We start from the raw sequence: 14,575 nt of genomic DNA on the forward strand, positions 1-14,575 counted from the left end.
GTAATACACTGTTACTGTGATTCTCTTATTCCTATAAGGTGCGGCGGTGCTTCCGTCGAGTTATAATTTATTTTTTCTTTGGTTCTAGCTTCCGTTTCCTTTTATTTTCCCTATCCTTATACCCTTATGTCTAACTAATATTTTTTAAACAGCCTCGCTTCTACTGGATGTAATCGCCCTTGTATTTTAAAGACCCCCCAAACCTTTTTTAGTGCCTTCCAAAACAAAATGTTGGCAATTTTTCTAAGTAACAGACGAACATGTCGTAGTTGTAGAGTAAACCGTGGCGATACTAGAAATATCCTTGAATTCCACCTAACTTTTATATATTGATGGATATAGGATAAATGAGGTTATATTGACAGGGGAAATTTGTCATCAAGTTAACTTGCTACTATAGACCTCATTTAATGGTTAGTTCGTTCATCCAGTAGGAGGGGAGGGGAACACTTTAGAACTTGAAAATCTGGTGTAACATCCGTGTAATAATATATCTATTTCTATCCTCTCTAGCCTATTATTTTATTCTACCAAATTGAAGAAAAACTTTTATAGTAAATAATATAAAATCTTCATTTCGTCATGGTCATATATCCATGGAATGTTTCTTTAGCAGTTTGAAACGAAATGAAAATTTAAATGCTTTATTTAAGAATGAATACGCAAGTATATCTTTTTTTCTCTTTCGTTTTTTTTTGAGATTTATATAGCACATAGCCTCAACATAAATAACTTATCTATACAACCCAAAAGAATTTCATTAAAATAAAATTTCATTTATTAAAGTTTTAAACAACTAAAAAAATAACAAATTTACTTTTAGGTTGTTTACATAAAATCTATATAAATAAAAATAAAATGAAAACAATTGATAATTTAAAATTATTAATACAGCACCATTGGCAAAAATTAATAAATGGTTTCTTTTTTGAGAACAGAGTTCATTTCTTGTTTTTAATTAATAATTTTTTAGCAAAAAAAGAACCAAAATAAAAAAAATAACAAGAAAAAAACTTATTATAAGGATATAACTATCACATTTTATAAGAAACATTCTCTCATACAAATATTCTAATTACATATGAAGTAGGATTATTACAATACTTCTGCACAACTTTTTATATAGGAAGATTATTGAGGACTTTATGAAAAAAATATTTCTAGCATTTAGAAATGCATCTAAAAAAGTATTTTGTTGGCTTGATAGGTTGTGAATAAGTTATGAAAATTCCATTAATTTTATACTTTTTAGGTATGATTCTTATACTAGGGTTTTAAATGAATATTATGTAGTAATTTATTGTATAGGGTAAAATTATTTAGTAAAAAGACTTTATAATAATTGTATTAAGTGCAAGCAATTCAATAGCTAAATCTATTGAAAGATATGTTTAGGACTGATAACAGGACATGGGAGCCGCCAGTCAGCCGCCGATTTACTGCCGGTAAGCTGCTTAAAAATTATTGCTGAAGGATTTTTGGCAATAAATTAATGGGGCATAGAAATTTTGCCTAATTTTAAATTTATGAAACATCGATTTGATATAGGCTTGGTGGCTGCTCCCTAGCTCTGAGGTTAAATTTATAAGTGCATTACTTGATAGATAGATACACAGTATCTGGGGTAAGAATTTTTAACACTTTACAGACTATAAAGAGGTTATAATATATTAAACTCAGTTATAAATCAATGTAAAATATTTCAAGGCTGATATTTTCTCAAAATTGTAAATGATAAAATTTGAAATATGATGTCATTTGCCGTGCACAAGTCAAATACAATTAGTCTCTCAAATCAAAAAACTGATTTATTTAAAGATTATATTAATGCACTTTGTTTGCATTGTAATTTTTTTAGGGAAAGATTCTTTGTCAAGATTTATATAGTCAACAACATTTGAGCAATAATAAATAAATGTTAATGGGTTGTACTAATGATATTCTAATGAAACAAAACTAGCACATGTACTGACTCTGCAAACTATCTTGACACCAAATAAAATATATTTTCACAAATTCTAATGTTTTTTTCCTTTTTAGTTTTTTTCTCTATGAATAAATGTTCTGATAAAAGTTTGTGGGATCAGGTCTCTGGGTAAGTCTCTATATAATTATTAACAAATAAACGCTGAGCTGTAGGAAAAGAAAATGCTATGAGATGAACTGAATGCCTGATTTGTTTGCCTGAACCCAGCCTGCACCGGACACAGACACTGATTTTTTTGTGTCATATTTTTCTCTTGGGTTAATTAAGACACTTATCCAGTTAAAACTGGATTCATAGCATTGAAATGATCAAATACAAGTTAATACATGCACAGATACACACAAAGCTAAACTTTTGCCGCGCGCAACAGGGTCAAAGGTAAAATTAATTTGTTGTTGTTGTGCACTTTGCCCGCCAGGCCCGGTGCATTTTGACCGTGTCTGATCCCAGGGAGGTGAGCAGACAGATGGCGCACATGCCGAGACCGGCCATACCGGCCGCCAGGCCCATCTGCATCCACACTCCGGACAGGAAGGAGCCGAACAGCTTGCCGAGGAAAACGTTGGATGCCAGGAACATTGTGATAGTCACGGATGTGAAGAGGAAGCAGTTGGCCCAGGTGGACTGCGGGCTGCTCGACATAAACTGGTGGTCGTTCAGGCAGACGAGAAGACAGATGGAGAAGAAGGGAAGGAGACAACCGTTGAATACTTGTGCAACCAAAATTACGTGAACTCGCGGCGCTGAAAAGAAAAAAAATATTATTTTAATATTAACATTTTTATTTGATATTGAGATTAGACATAAGCCTTAAAGAAAGAAAATACGGAAAAGATGAGATGCGTAGATTATATTTGAATCAATTTAGATGCGACACTTTTATACAGCTCATATCGGTCTGAAATCTCGCATATTTTAAAATATATTTTTTTATTAAAAGACGTTGCTAAACTAAATAACTTAAATGTGTTAAAAATAACTTGATAAAATAAAATTTAAAAATCTTACCGTTGCAGCTGATGACAACTGTAGCAACCAGAACCATGACGGAGATGATGGCCCAGTACACAGGTCTTGGCAACGTTCTGTTCTCACGTCTACCCTCCTCCATGCTCTCCATTGTTGTGCCAGCCTCGTTCAACGGCTGTTTAGCCTCATCAGCAGCTGTGGCGGTTTCTTTCTCCTCGGCATCCTCAGCCCTTTCCTCCGACATTAAGCGGGAGTTTTCTGTTTCCTGGGTAACCTTCAGGATAGGCTTTTCAATAGCCGGATTCCAAACATCATCATTTTCCTTGTTGATATTCTCCCAATCCTCTCTCTCCTCATCACACTCACTGAAGACACTCTCGACAGTGAGGCCAGCACCTAGGGGTACCGCCAGCATGGAGCTCAGAGCAGCCGCCACAAATCCAACTGCAAACACAAACACTCCAATTTCTCCGATGTACTGCTGGATCAGGCCCGACAGGATGGAAATAGAGAACCCCTCGTGGGTGGGCTTGTCGAAGGTACCGGCGCCAACAATCAGGATGAGAATAGAGACCTCCAGAGCAGAGACAGTAGAGAAAAGAATACCGCGCTGAGATGATTCAAGTTTCTTTCCCTTGGCCATGGACCCGCCCAAGAACAAATTAAATCCAAGAGAGGTGGTTCCAACCAAACTAAAAGAAAATATAGATTTAAACCAAACAATACTAATTTATTCTTCTAAAACTTTAAGCACACTTTATAGTATATCTTTTTTTATCCGCAACGTGTAGGCCAACTAAATTTAAAAAGGCGCCAATACTTTTTCCCTCTAAAAATGCACTTTTGATTTTTAAAAACTGGCGGCCAAAAATAGATATGAAATCATGTGTAGCTGGGGAAAATTATGTTTACACTACAGAATATAAGAGTCCAATAAAATTCAAATTAACCCAAAAATATTTTTGTATTGAAAAAAAAAGATTTATTAATGTCAGTCATTGAATTTCCAAGGTAATTTTTAATTTTAAATGTTATGTTTTTCATGCTTTAACATTTATAAATTTATTGAATCTAATGTCTGACCTTCATAGAAGGCATCAAAAATTGTTTACATTATGCACAGAAATAGATAGAAAGAGAGGAGAGAGAGAGAGAGATAAAAAAAGGAAAGGAGATAAAAAACATGGAGAGAAAGAAAGAAATTGAGAGGGAGAGGGAGTTTGTTAACTTTAATTTAACTTTTTATTTGTGCTTTCCCAACTTCTTTTCTAGTAAATTAAAAATAAATTTTTACATAACTTTTTTTAAGGCTTGCTAGTACAGCGCGGCAAAAGTACAATTACTTTTTTTCTTGTCTAAATTCGGGTTGATAAAAGATTTGTACCGGTAGCTTTTTCTAGACATTTAAAACAAAATACAACTATCAATAATCCTTTAATATAAAATAGTAACGTTTTTTTAGTCTTTTGCTTAAGATTTCGTTAAATACTGAACCGATTAAGTTCTCAATTTTATGAGAGCTTCTTATAGTTTTTTTTGTCTGAAGCTTAAGATCTCGGACTTAATGAACTGTACTTTTCAGTGAAGCTTTTAAAATGTCTTAGAATGGTTTTAGGTTATTCTCTTGATCTCGGTCTTAATGAATTGTACTTTTCAGTGAAGCTTTTAAAATGTCTTAGAATGCTTTTAGGTTAATCTCTGACCTTATCCCCTCCAACTCTAGAGGTTAGGGACGATACAACTAGTCTAAATATATAATAGCTCTAGAAAAATCTATAAAGTATACTTTTTGAAGCTAACATGTACTATAAAATGAGTTAAGCGTGCATGATTGTAGCATAACCGGTCAAAATTATAGTATTTCTATGCTTGAGCTTGCGCAGATGTTAGCCGGCCTATTGCCTTCTCTTTTTTTAATGTAAAAACGCTAAAAAGTTCACCATAGTACATAAAAATGTGTCTCAACTTTTCTTTCCCATTTTCCCCCTTTTATCAATTCTAACCTTCATCCCTACTTTATGCATTTATGTAAAGCATTAATTGGGTTTTTAAAATTTGTCATGATCAGCAGAAAAAAAAGTTTACTGTCAGGCCCAAAAATCATATGACATAAAAGTTGTAAATTTGTATGACCTGGAAATTACGTCAATTTTGTGTCACAAATCAAATCATAAATCAAGTTTTTACTCAAAAAAGCCAGTTGTTCTGCTGCTACTGCACTCAATTATTTGAAACGCATATATCCCTACGACTTTAAGCCTTTCTATCTAGTGGCGTAGCTCCCCTATAACCAATATAGGTCAGATTGTGTCCGTCTGACTGACCAATCATTAACCACAACTTCTTAAATAGATTATAACTTTCTTGTTGATTGACGGATTTCAAATAGTTTAGAAACACAAACTGTACATATATAAGTTAATTATTTAGTAGTCTCGCCTTTAGACTAGAGGGGAGGGTGGGAGAGTTCAGGAAAATAGCCTAAAACCCTTCAAAGATATAAATAAAGAAAACCAAAAAAGTGAATCCTATTAAAAACAGAAAATACAACTTTATATCATAGGATACAACAAACAGTGAAAATTTTATCTCAAAGTATCCGTATCAATTAATCTTAAACATAATAAAACAAAAAATAAACATTTATTTAATTCTTAATATTCTTATTTCATCGTAAATGATGTCAGCATTTCAATGCTGCGCTTTTAATGGACACAATTTTCCTTGTTACTATGTTAATCAATAAAAATATTAAATACCATGCTTAAGTCTAACCTACAAATATAAGCCTTCAATTAATAAAAACTGAATTATTTAGTTTAACTTGAATTAGGTTTAAGCTTAAAATTGCTTTTAAATTTGAGCTTATTTTGATTACGAACTATTATAAGGGATAGGACAATTGAAGATAAATTTATGTACAATAACAAAGTAACTTCTTTAAAAATGATTGATGAAACATTTGGGAAACTAAAGGTTTGTACAATGTACAACCCTCTATAAAAAAAAGTAATAAAAGTCCCCAAAGTTAGAAGGCAATGATTTAGATATTTTAATCATAAAACCTTCAGGATCATTAAAATTTTTTAAAACAATGTACCTTCCTCCTTGGCGTTAACCAATGCACCAATATTGATAACTTTTCTTTTGACATATTTAGGACATGCTATTGATTTTGACAATCACTTCTTAAACAGAAAACAAGAATAAACCAAACCATAAGATTCAAAACAAAATGTATTTGCAAAAAGTTATTAAAATCTTAAACTAACCTAAAAATTTGTGTTAGTGTGTCTTTATGTGTCAAAGGATATCAATCTGAACCGATATGGTTTTGCTTTACTGGGAAGCCTCTTATATGTCTAGTGAAGGTTTTTAACTATTCGGGGGAGTGTAACTACACCCGTCAAGAATAAATACCCCTGAAAAATACCCCGTACTACTTTTTATCTTTTAAAACTAAAATTTGAAGTAAAGGATAGAGTTCATCCCCCCCCCCCCAAAAAAAAAAGAAAATAAATTTCTAATTTCACATCTAATTTATGAAGTAGCTCCACTGCAATAAAATTGCTGAACAAGTTTTTATTATCAAGAACAAAGTATTAAAATTGGAGCGTCATTACAAAATTAGCTGACCTCAAAATATGGAAAGTTTTTTTTCCGGGGAATAATAATAATAGTTTGGATAGTACAAAATGACCTGTTAAAAGTCTGGTACCATGTTATTTTAATGGTTTATGCAGGGAGGGAGGGGACATTGGGCTCTTTATTTAGTCCCCAAAGTTTCCATTATCGTTCGCTTAACAACTATGGAGACTTTTATTGAATTTGGATTGGTTGATTCATTCCTTAGACTGTACACACGTTTCAACCACTAATTATAATCTACAGAAGGGGTAATTTTGTGTATAATCATTGGGAGATGTACATCAATGTATTATCCATTTAGATCCCTTTTAATAAAATGGTGTTTGTATACACGTGATTGACATTTTGATGTCAACAGTTGAACTTATATAAAACATTATTACTAGAATCTATAATTCAATATATCATCTATTAATGTCAATGAAAGTCCTTTGTTGACATAATATATCCACCTAAGTTTAACAAGGTTAATCATGATACAACTCTAATTAATTTCAAACGGTATAAAATCAGTTTTTTACTTTTTAAATTTAGATATAAATAAATATCTAATTAATCAAAAATCGTTGAAATATTAATGATTTTCAGGGGGAAAAAATAGAGTTTTTCCCTGTTTATTTACAACGTCCTTGACATAGAAAAACCCCTTAACTATACTTGAACAAAACACATGGCCAACAAATACACACCAAATAGACATAATATATGTGGAGGGTACATCAAGCGACGGAATCAATTTTTACACGACATAATTTACCCGTGAAAAGCTTCATGTTAAGAAATTTATTTATAGCTGACTAATTATGCGAACGAAATGTAATTATGCTCTTTACTTCCAAAATCTGTACACAATTTCAACCAATGACATGTCTGGAATGTACCTCTACTGTTCTCCTATTGGTTGATCTATAGAGTATGTCTCTAGATTATCTCTATTACACAGCACAAATATTTAGCAAAATACAATCACAGGGAAAATAATTACAAATTAAATTTTGTTATTTTTTAAAGAAATTTTTTTCTTTTTCTTTTGATATATATTTATTACCCACCCTTAGTGCATAAACCTATCTTTCTTTTATGATTTTTTACTGTTTAAACCTAATTAAAGACTATCATCTTTCCTCGTACTTAGCACAGCATAAATGAGCACGTTTGTATCATTTGCAAATTAAATCCTATTTTCCACAACGAGCGAGGAAGACAATTATCCAAAGAAGCGTGGCACAGTAAAATTATATAAACTCTTTCCAGCAAATGAATTGTTCGTTTTCATTATTAATATTTAATTAAATCATGTATTTGCAAGTTATAGGTTAGAATGCAAAACTTTGAATGTTTAAAATAATTTTCTTATATCAAATGATGATAAATAATTTACCTATCAAATTAAATAGTCTACCAATGTTTTATTAAAGAAACAAAGCCATTTAAAGAACTAGTTAATATATTGATGTAAATTTTGTTTAATTTTTGTATTATAAACAGCTTTCCGCGGATATAAAAAGGTACAATTTTAAGTTTAAATAATTTTTTAGCTCCGGGATGCCTTTTAAAAAAAACTGGATTTAATCTTTTGATTTTAAATTTTTATATTCGTAGAAAACAGGATATAGTGCTATGCTATACATAATTTTTCAGTATGGCTGAGAACCGGTTCTAATCCAACGGATATTAAACGGTTTTAAAGCGATACTGGAAAGTAATTTACCTGAGAATGATATCTGCTGGTTCCGCGGAGGTTTCAAACTTTTTCTCAGGTATATTGGGAATCAATCCAAAGGCAAGCCTGAAAAATTAAAATTTTGGTGATATATTTTCGAACCTCCACTTTTTTTCAATAAAATCTTCCAAGAACTTATGAAAAGCATCACTGAAAATGCTTCCTGTTACTTATATATATTTTAAACGGTCTGGAAATGCAGTTTTATTTTTACTTTGCACTAAAGTAAAACAAAACTGGAGTAATCAATTTTCATTTAGCAGAACTGTTATTTGATTAGTTGAATCAAATAAACCTAATTCTTTTTATATGCAATGCTTTTTTAATTAACTTCTAGACTACAATTAGTGTAATTACAAGTAAAAATACTCATTAACTCATTTGAATTATAAAAAGTTAATGAAAATAGATAATTATAAAAAAAACTTAATACGAAAAAAATGGATTTGTTTTTAGAGCTAAACATCAACCTCTTTTAGGGCCCCACTTATTAATCAACACCCACAAGCACTAAATAATCTGCCCACAGAAACACCCACCCATTGAACCAAAGCACCCACCCACACCCATTGGACCGCACCCACACACCAAATTCCAAGTTGTACATAAGTACACTGGTTGTCCCCAAAATAATATATGTATAAGACCAGCTTAAAGTCGCATTCTCTCTCTTGGGGCCACATTATACCACACACACACACACACACGCACACTCACACACATGCATAGATGTATATTCAGGTGGGCCTAGTTTCCCCCCCATTGCTGAAAAGGGCAGCAAACCATTTAGGAGAAAAGTACGTTTACAAAATGGGTTTGCATGGAAAAAGAGAAGGTTGAGGGCCCAGGGGGGGTAGCAATACCATGTTTGTATGTGGGTATGTAAAAAAATATATGTATATTATATGTTTTCAACAAAGCAAAATATATGTTCTTTTTTATGCACTTTATGCTATAAGCTACGCAATATTTCTTTGGGTTTTGCTTAAATAAATAATTATTAAACCAGTATTTGACAAAACTCATTACAATTTATATATTCCTTATAATCCACGTTTTTTTTGCTTCAGTAGATATATAGGCATTATTTCAAACGTTTTTTTTATGATTTTTAATACTTTTAGAAATGAAATATAACTGCCCAATAAGATGCAAATACCTAGCAACTGCTTTAAAGGTCGTAAATTAAAGATTTTATCCTTTTCAAATCTAAATATAGCTTCCTGACATTTTACTAAATAAATATATTCTGTTACTTTTGAGGCAAAAAAGGCCTACAGGCCAAATAATATAAACAATATTGCGTAAGCTTAGGAAAAAGAATATTTTCATCTGAAAGCAAATATTTTATCAATAATATAAATTCAAGATAACGACTTGGATAAAATATTTATGACACAAATAACATTTTATTTGATATTTATTCTGCTTTTATAGGTGTTAAAATTAACTCGAAAACAGCTAAGTTTTGTATAAATTGAAAATGATGATTATGTCTATAAAACATATAAATCAACATAATTTTATCATTTTGATTACCAAGCAAAGAATGCTCTCTACTCATTCTTTACATGTAATATTAAACTTGATTAATATATCCTTTCAGGGAAATAATGTTGATTAAAGAAAAAAACACGTAAATAAAGAGATGTAAAGGTTATTAACCCGGCCTGGTATATAATACCATTAATCACAAATTTATGTTTAACTTATCACGTTTCTATCCTACTCTTATTATATAATTATACAATATCAATGTGATGAAATATACTTACGCTTTCATATCAAGTCCCATAAACATGACCACGACAAAGAAGAGTGCGACCATGCACATCATCATGACACCAAGGAATATGCCCAGTAGGTCAGTCTTGTCCAGGTAGAGGAGCACCAGCACGGCCAGGGCGTAGGCCACGCAGCAGCTGACCCTCAGCGTGGTCGTGTTCTCGGATCCAGGTATGGCAAGGATGGCATCGATGCCGCCCGCCCAGTTGTTGCACTCGTAGAGAGTGTTGCCAATGAATACTGAGACGCCCACCAGCCAGCAGATGAGAGCTGTGTCATAGATCTTAGCTCCGTGCCTGTACTTGACCCTGAGACACTGACCCAGAGATTTTCCAGACACAATGGTCAACCTGGCTGTTCCCTCCTGGAGAGTGTAGGCCAACACAGAGGCAAACACCAGAGCCCAGATCAAGCTCAGATCATACTCTGCTCCGGCTCTGGCACACGTCACCACTGTACCTGGACCCACCGTGCACGCGGCCAACATGGTCCAGTACAGCATCGAGGCCAACTCGTTCCATATGTTAACCAACTTCATGATGGTTGTTTTAAAAAGGTTAACTTTCTCTAGATTGTACAGAAAGAGCGTTTAAAACGTGTAAAACTTATGAAGCACTGATTGCTAAACCATTTCGTATGTCTACGATTGGTGACCCGTACTTCTATATTTGTACGGATTCAAAATTTTCTCTCTACAGAGAAAATAGAAGGCTTGAAGCCTTAAAAAACAGAGTCTATATACTCTACAAGTCCTGCGGCTTTCTTGCGGTTACTGAGAGAGCACTTTTCAATTACTGCCGACAATTTCTCACAAGCCTTAAAATGTCCGTTTGTATGTTCAAGATAAGGATAAGAGAAAGATTTGTGAAGGGGAGGAAAGAAAAGGGGTTTTGAAAGATATACAGAGAGGAAAGGTAAAAATGGAAGGCAAAAAACAGCAGATAAGTGTTTTGCGGGTAATGTGAAGGGGAGAGGGAAAGGGTAATAGTTTAGATGAACATGAGAGGGGGAAGAAAAAAAAAAGAGAGGAGTTGTTAGAAAAGAAATGTAAGAGCATATATATTGTAGGTTGATATGGATTGTCGGAGGTTTCCTCTTATTTTATGTTTCTCTTCAAATCTTTCATACCCCTATACTGTCCCTTTAACTTCTCAATAACATCCTTCCCTGTATTTTTATTATAAGTCTCTTAACAAAATTTTACTTTTTTTAAATAAGCATAAAAAAATTAAGATAATTTATTTATTTAATTGTAAATATTTTTTTTTTTATAAAAATGTGAATATTTTTTTCGAGGCTGCCTAGTCAATTAAGGTTATCAGTTATTTATTTCTCTTTTTTGTCCTCTGTTCAAGAGTAAATGCAAATGAGCCAATGTGTGTGTGTGTGTGTGTGTGGACATGTTTATGTGTGTGTGTGTGTGTGTGTGTGTGTGTGTGGACATGTTTATGTGTGTGTGTGTGTGTGTGTGTTTATGTGTGTATGTGTGTGTGTGGGTGATCTGTCTGTTTTTTTTATTTTGACAGCGTGTGTAGGTTGGGCGTGAGAATTTAACTTTGGGAGGAAGAGCGGGTGTAGAATTTTTAATGGTTGTATGATTGTGTGTGTTTGTGTGGTGTGTGTGTGTGTGTTACCTTCCTTAAACATTGTTGCCACGAGCAGCTGTGTTGTTGTGGGGGGGGGGGGGTGTAGCTGATTTTGTCTGTTGTTTTAATCAGGTAAACTAAAACCGAGGCTATATACCATGTATACAATGCCCTTTTCTCTCTCTGAGTCATGTATACTTTGCCCCGAACTCTCTCAACTCCACAAAGCCGTCCAACTAAATTCTCTTATATGATATCCTCTATTTCTCTTTTCACTTTCATTTATATCCTCTATTCTCTATATCTCTTTCTAAATAGCTAGAAATCTCTCTCTATAATTTATTCCTTTTTCTCTCTTTTGTCCAACTAACTTTATTAACTGCTCATTCTATCTCTCTCTCTCCTCCCTCTTTCTTTCAAATGTTTAACCTCATAACAGGACAGCACTGTAAAAATATTTTTAAAGGAATAATTTTGCATGTTTTTATAAAAATTTGTCCTGGATTGGACTTATTTATGATTTTTATGTTTATTTCTTTTTGTACCAATAGTGGCTTTGCCCTTAGCCTTTAGAGGCTTAAGAGGGGAAGGGGATCCTTATAATTTTTTTCTCGGAAGCTTAAATTTTCGATGGGAATGTTTTTTTTTTTCTTGAGGAAGGTGAAGTCAAATCCCCCACCCCCTTACAATACATCATAAGGCCTGCCTAGGATCCTTTATCCAGGACATAAACACAACTTACAACGTGTACTTTTAGCATTAAAGAAAATAATGTAGAAATATAAATTTTAAACGCAGAAAAGTTGGAGGTTAAATAATTTTTCTCGATTGCCATAAGAAATACAGGCTAACCTTTTGAGAAGAGTTTGGATACAAGAATAAGGTATAGCTAACAAGCGACATAAATCTAAAATAAAATTTAGGGCAAATAAAAAGGTCGTTGCCACCCAGCAACAGCTGAAAATCACGTGGTTTTTTCCGAATTAATTTCATTGTTTGTTTTGATATGAGAACATAACCAACAGTATCTAAATATTTTTTAAAGTTTTAAGCTACCACCGGGTCCTACAGGTCAAAAGTAATTTGTGGACATCAAATAGAAGATTTAATTTTAAATATCTATTTGAAAAATGACCTAGGATTTAAATAACTTTAGTTTTATCTTTTTTTACTTTTTGATGCATGTATTTTCCATAGTAAGACTGAGAGAAGTAAGTATAGGAAACCAGAATTGCTAGGGGAATAGGTTTAATAAAATAGAAAGAAAGTGAGAGAGAAAATGTTTTTGCATATGTACCTTAACATAAAAGAATAAATGCTAATTATTATTATATATTTTGTAATTTTAACAGGGCTTGACAGCCAAAGTAACCATTAAAAAGCACCCAAAAAAGACTCAGCCATCAATTTTCAATTTAGTTACATGTCAGATGCAAGGTTTACTAAGCAATTAATTTTCAATCAAGAGGCTTTGTAGAAGCTGGAGCCGCAGCTACAATCATCTTTTCAGCTATAACAAAGCTAAAGGCGCAAAACAACTATGCAGGTTTAATAAATTGGGCAGCAGAATGTAAATAATATTTTTTTGTGTCTTAAAATAACAACTTTTTAAGCTTATCTTATGTTTTTGTACCTGGTTTGCAAAATTTGGATGATTTTTATTTCAAGTCATGACTATTATTTAATTTAATATTTAAATCATTTGTCTTTAGTTTCAATTGTGGCCAATGTCTCCTGGAAACTTTGAAGTTACAGGTTGCTTTTGAACTACAACTTTTTCTTATTTCAATAATTTTTTTATATTTGCTACATTGATCCAAATTTATATCAGTTTCATGAGATTTGTTTATACTTTTTTTCTTGCATGTGCTAATATTTTGTTTTAGGCATAAAAATATGAACTCTTGCAAAGATTTGAATTGGCGGGTTTGTGTCCATGAGGGAAGAAATAAGTGGGAGGATGTGTGTGTGTGTGTGTGTGTGTGTGTGTGTGTGTGTGTGACTTTGTGGGTGAGAGAAAAATGTCATAACAACCAGTGTGGCTTATTACAAGGAACGATTACACAAAAATTGCACATGTTGAGAGAGAAAGAGAGAGAAAGAGAAATAGAGAGAAAGAGAGATAAATAGACATGGCAATAGAGTTCTAATGAAATATAAAAATATAATTTTATCATGAAAATAAAAGTTTATGTTAACTTTCTGTTAATCAAAAAATACATCTTTATTTCGCATTTAGTAGGTTTTTGCATTTGTTAACATTTATAATGATAAATAAAGAAATAAAAAATCATATTAAATACGGTACCATGGGTTTTTCAGCACAATTTGTATCCATTGGAAAAGTATTGGATGTAAAGCCTTGCACGCTACAGCTTTCCACGGATAGTAAAATAAAATAAATAATATCAATTCTTTTTTTGTTGATGTAGGGTGTTCTGAGACTCGGCCCAAGGATTTAAAATTTTTATGGATCAAATCCAATATCAGCCCAGCGGAATTTCATAGGAGTTTTGAAGGCCTAAACATTCGTTTTCAAATAAAAATAATATTAGAAAAGGGTCACATGTTCATTTCCATAAAATGATTTTATTAATAAACTGTAAATTTCCACTCTTATCTGATTAATTCGTGTTCAGAAAATTTTTCCAGTTTCCTGATAAGAATAGATAACAATTATACTTTACTCCAAAATAATAGTTTGATATAGTTATCATTCTTAGTTGCAAGGCTTCTCTATAATTCGAAGTATACGTAGGTCTGTTCGTCTGAAACGTTTTCGGGGAAACGTGATTTTCTCGGCTCCTATTAAAGATAGACAGCTGAAACTTCTTGTCAATATTGCCATTAGGAAGGCGCACAATTAAGTATAAAACA

At 32.5% G+C, this 14,575-nt stretch overlaps 1 protein-coding gene across 1 annotated transcript; it reads right to left on the minus strand.

The window, feature by feature from the left end:
* Positions 1 to 547: 547 nt before the first annotated feature.
* LOC145316352 (divalent metal cation transporter MntH-like) lies at positions 548 to 11,142 on the minus strand. Its single transcript, XM_080156795.1, has 4 exons — positions 10,103 to 11,142; positions 8,316 to 8,393; positions 2,996 to 3,648; positions 548 to 2,730 (listed from the first exon to the last, which is right to left on the minus strand). The coding sequence occupies exons 1-4, from the start codon at positions 10,648 to 10,650 to the stop codon at positions 2,372 to 2,374; spliced, it is 1,638 nt and encodes a 545-aa protein (XP_080012921.1). The 5' UTR covers positions 10,651 to 11,142; the 3' UTR covers positions 548 to 2,371.
* Between the last annotated feature and the right edge of the window lie 3,433 nt (positions 11,143 to 14,575).

Source organism: Acartia tonsa, chromosome 4 (assembly GCF_053477335.1).
Source record: "Acartia tonsa isolate MP-2025a chromosome 4, ASM5347733v1, whole genome shotgun sequence".
In the NCBI taxonomy this organism is placed as follows: domain Eukaryota; kingdom Metazoa; phylum Arthropoda; class Copepoda; order Calanoida; family Acartiidae; genus Acartia; species Acartia tonsa.

Bases quoted from the DNA above. Each gene is read 5' to 3' on its own strand.
- LOC145316352 (XM_080156795.1), bottom strand. From the start codon at position 10,650: ATGAAGTTGGTTAACATATGGAACGAGTTGGCCTCGATGCTGTACTGG. The intron at 8,394-10,102 runs GTAAGTATATTT...TTAATTTTTCAG, and splicing joins ATGGGACTTGATATGAAAGC to GCTTGCCTTTGGATTGATTC. The intron at 2,731-2,995 runs GTAAGATTTTTA...TTTTCTTTTCAG, and splicing joins AGTTGTCATCAGCTGCAACG to CGCCGCGAGTTCACGTAATT.